General features: G+C 37.3%; 1 protein-coding gene across 1 annotated transcript; it reads left to right on the plus strand.

Annotated features, from left to right (window-relative positions):
• Positions 1-1,919: 1,919 nt before the first annotated feature.
• Positions 1,920-3,983, plus strand: LOC145947453 (uncharacterized). Its single transcript, XM_083057227.1, has one exon. The coding sequence runs from the start codon at positions 1,923-1,925 to the stop codon at positions 3,981-3,983; it is 2,061 nt and encodes a 686-aa protein (XP_082913353.1). The 5' UTR covers positions 1,920-1,922.
• Positions 3,984-4,622: the final 639 nt, after the last annotated feature.

A 4,622-nucleotide genomic window follows, 5' to 3' on the forward strand; every position in this document is an offset into this window, starting at 1 on the left:
ACGCAGTTTCTCGATAAGCATAATTTTAATAATTACGTAAAATACATGCGATAATAATTATTATAAAGGAACTATTAAAAATATATACGTTTGCAATCGCGCGCGCGCTCTTCAGAATAACCTGAATCGATGACGCTATCAAGGCAGTTCTGAAACAATGCACAAAAATAATGTAATGTCAAGCAATGAGATAAACCCAAGGCAAAACAAAGTAAAAGAAAGCTTACTTACCTAATTCTTATAGAATCCCGCTTGGCGTAAAACTTCTTCACGGTACTCCGCGTCTTCAAAATCATCGTACCCCGCGTCCTCACACCTCCTCACCGGCGCCGCAAAATCGATCATTCTCTGCACCCTTCTTTCAGCACGTAGTCTACTCATCTTCACTACGTTCTTCCACAAGCATACCCTCCACGGTGGTCCACAATCCCAGTCGTCCTCTAACAAACAAATAAAGGTTACATACATCGAATTATCAATTATATATTAACAAACCGCGTCATAAAAAAAAAATTTTTTAAAAGAACTTACTGAGCATCTCATCGGTGATCAGAAATCTCTCTCTGAACAATCTCTCCTCCTCGCTCCATTCCTCAAATAATTTATTCAGGGAGAAAATATCATCCCCTTCCTCCTCCAGGAAAGCCTCCCAGCGCCGTCTCTCTTCGGCTCTCACTCGCCGATCTTCGCGATCCTTCTTCGTGTATTGATACACAGAAAGAATAACGTCGGGCTGAGAAAGAAAACCCTTAATTATTATATTTCCCTATCTCGATCGCCCCGTTCCAAATTATTAAGCAAATATCAAATATCATTAATATCAGAGGTAATAGCATTAATAATAAAACAGACTCATACACATTCATGAATAACTACTTACGTTCTCCTTATCAAACTCCATCACCAGAATTATCGGTAATCGCCTGATCACCACCCTCGTTTTCGAATACGGGACTTCAATTTCCATTATAAATTTTTCTTTTCTCACAACACTCTTACCACTGCAAAAACTAAAGTGCGACTGTGCGATTCTTCTTCGTTGACCTGCACGTGGAAAACCATTTTCTTTTTCCTCCCATTCCCCCTCTACTCACATACACTTCTACCTATGATATGTTTACGACTTGACACGCCCTTTCTAACTTACCAAAGACGTTAAAACACAACCTTTCCCAGCGAAAAACTACACATATGGATGCAATATCAGACCCTCGCAGCTTGGCGGCCTGATTCAGAGAACTAACAAAATACGAAAGCGTCCTCGAAAAAAATAATAACAAAAAGAGAGAAGAGAATTTTTTTTATCATTAAGCATCTATGTAAGTTAATATAGTATATATTCCTCGCTACGATAAGCTTCACCCTAAATAATTAACATCTACGCATTGGTTCTAACTGATCTAATTAAAGTAATTTTAATGAAATATATATATCTTAAGTATAGAACGTACATATATACCCAAGTACAATTCTTATATCTTACTCAGTTGCAAAATAAAGTTATAAGACATATAGCATATATATATAAAAAAAAAAAGGAAAAAAATAATTTACATATTCATAATTTTAGAATAAAACGTGCATATAATCTATTATAATTCCATACTTTACTCGGTGACAAAAGGATACCTCATATACTATATATATATATAGATATATATATAAAGAAAAAAAAACCCAAAAAGCACACAAAAAAAAAAAAAATAATAATAATAAAACAATATATATATATTTACGTATAATTAGAATAAGAATATATATATATTCAATAATAATCACATATATATATATCCTACTTGATTACAAAGCTATAGGAATACAAACATACACATATAACCATAATTTTAAAGCAATATCACATACACGAACAATTAGATTAAGAATATCTATATATATATACTTCACTATGCATTATTACAGACATGTTGTCGTACTTCGCGATTCTCGTTCTCGTTAATCCGATTCACGCTCTTATTGGATTCGATTGTGGCGGACAACACCTGAATATTACTTCGGTATCGTTGCTCGATGTTGGAGAATGCAATCTTGATATACGGAAACCCAATTCGACTGACGTCTACATGCAACTCTTACAACTCTCGGACTACAATCATGCAGAAGTCATCCAGTGCAAGGTGGAAATATCACGGACAATTTACCACTGCGGAATGCACTCGCATGTCTCCATAGTCCATAACGGAAAGGCAGATTATATCCACGAAACCGGATATACAGTGTGCCGAAGGGCATTCCAAGATGGAACATTCTCTCTCGGAGATAGCAATATCATTCACGGACTAAGAGCTAATCAGACTACTTATCACAGTCTCACCTTAGCCGGACGCACTAATAACGACGGAACCTGCAAAGGCACTCAGTACTCCGACCCTTACGGAACCTGGGACAACGTCGTTGTTCAAGCCGTCGTCAAGATCTCCTTGAGGACATCGCACGTTCCCGTACAATTAAACTCCGGAAAAATAATATTAAAATCCGGAACCATTTGTCTCTTGAGCGAAGGATTTTGCATCGATTCCGAAAACGGATACTCGTATTGGAAATCCTTGCCAACATCTGCTTGCAATTTCCATCAATATGACGTTCTTTATGAGGGTTTAGCAACTAAAATTACAGATAATTCAACTAACCCTCTTTCTCCAATTATTTATAGTCTGACTACGCAGGACGTCACGTTCGCACTTACGAAGACAAAAGAACAACCCTTGTGCGGATACACTTTATTTCGCACAGAGCACCCTAAGCTCTTTATCCTAGAGACAAAGCAAGGCGATACCTTCGCCAGCCGAGGTATCATCCCCGTGGACAACCTGGATATATTCACATATATGAATTCTAAATTCGTGTATGTGGAAAAACACATCCGACAACAAATGACTTCATTATATTATAATGTTATGCAACAAAAATGCGAATTAGAAAGACAGGTAATCACCAACGCCCTGTCTTTCGCTACTCTTCAACCAGATGAATTCGCATATCGCCTTATGAAAGGACCCGGCTATATGGCAGTTACAACCGGGGAAACCACGCACATCGTCAAATGCATACCTGTAGATGTTGTAGTAAGGAAAACAAAGGAATGTTACACGGAATTACCTGTAACCACCCGCAACACTTCCTTGTTTCTCACCCCGAAATCCCGGATAATTTCTAAATATGGAAATCAAAGGGAATGCAGTTTTGAATTACCAACTATGTACCGTATCGAGGATACATGGGTTCAATTTACACCTGAACCTCAAATCAGACAGTTACCTCCGCAACAATTAAAACCAATGACGACATTAACCTGGGATTATTTGACGCCAGGAGCCCTCGCTGTCAGCGGAATATACTCCGAAGAAGATATAGAAAAACTGAGGGATCACATTATGTTCCCCGCAGAGAAACCCGCTCTTCTAAATACAATTGCAAGAGGAATTACGGGATACTCCATTAACTCCGACGCTGTCTCCATGTATAATTTATTGGACGAAGCCTCTCTCAATAAAATTGCCGAGAGTGCCGCCTCACGAGTATGGACCGGATTTATTTCATTCGGATCCGCAACTGCTGGAATCCTTGGCATTTTAATAATTATTCGCATCATAAAAGTCTTCGTCGATACAGCTATTCACGGTTATGCCTTACATTCCGCCTATGGATGGAGCATGCATTTGGCTGGAGCCATTTGGAGCTCTCTCACTCATCTACTACTTCATCTCGCACGAGGACCTGTCGATAGGACCGATAATAAAAAACCAGCCAAGGGACCACCGTCACCTTCTGCTCCTGAAGACCTCTCCAGGGAACCTACCGTAATCATTAATGGGTTTTCAAGACCAAATGATAATGCCTCATCCAACATCGAATCAGCAACTACTAATAATGTTTCTGATATTAATTCATATCAGAATTTAAGAGATCGTTTAAAAGATCTCGAACAAATTCCTTCGAATACATCGCAATTTGTTCTTAAATAAGGGGGGAGGTGTAACGTCCCGTCATTTTCGCAAAACCATATTTTTGCGCGCTACTGTTTTTCCTGCGCCAATACTTAAAATTTAAGGATAATTAATGATTTTCCTCTTTACATATAATTGTTTAGACTAAAATCAAGCATTTATATTATTAATTACTAACCATACCAAATCTAGGGTCTCCAGTTATCTAGTTCTAACTAGCCGCTACCAGGAACTAGCGATCCGACCAATCAAACGTCATCCGAGACCCCTGAGCGTATACTTCAACTAACCAGTTATTATTAAATGAAACTAACCCTTAGCAATAAGAATATATTTTAATCATGACTAACCCACTTATATATGAATATTCAATATTAATTAAACAATATAATAATATTATTTATGGAATCAGAAACATAATAACTTGTCGAACTTTACTTAACAATTTAAGACTTATAGTAATGAGTTTTAGAAGTATTTTAATCACTGACAGAATTATTATGAGGAAGGTTCCATAAATCCTTATCTTGCGATGCATTGTAACGACAAGCCTGCGACAAGCATTCGATGAATTACTAAAAGTGTTCAAACACTTAATATTTTAAGATTTCATCCGCAATTATATTTACGAAGCCTTATTTCAGTCATTAAATGATT

This window comes from Prenolepis imparis, unplaced genomic scaffold, assembly GCF_030444845.1.
Source record: "Prenolepis imparis isolate NDT839.2.m4 unplaced genomic scaffold, iyPreImpa1.0 SCAF_83, whole genome shotgun sequence".
Lineage (NCBI taxonomy): Eukaryota > Metazoa > Arthropoda > Insecta > Hymenoptera > Formicidae > Prenolepis > Prenolepis imparis.

Excerpts from the sequence above, each read along its gene's own strand:
- LOC145947453 (XM_083057227.1), top strand. The coding sequence starts at position 1,923 with ATGTTGTCGTACTTCGCGATTCTCGTTCTCGTTAATCCGATTCACGCT.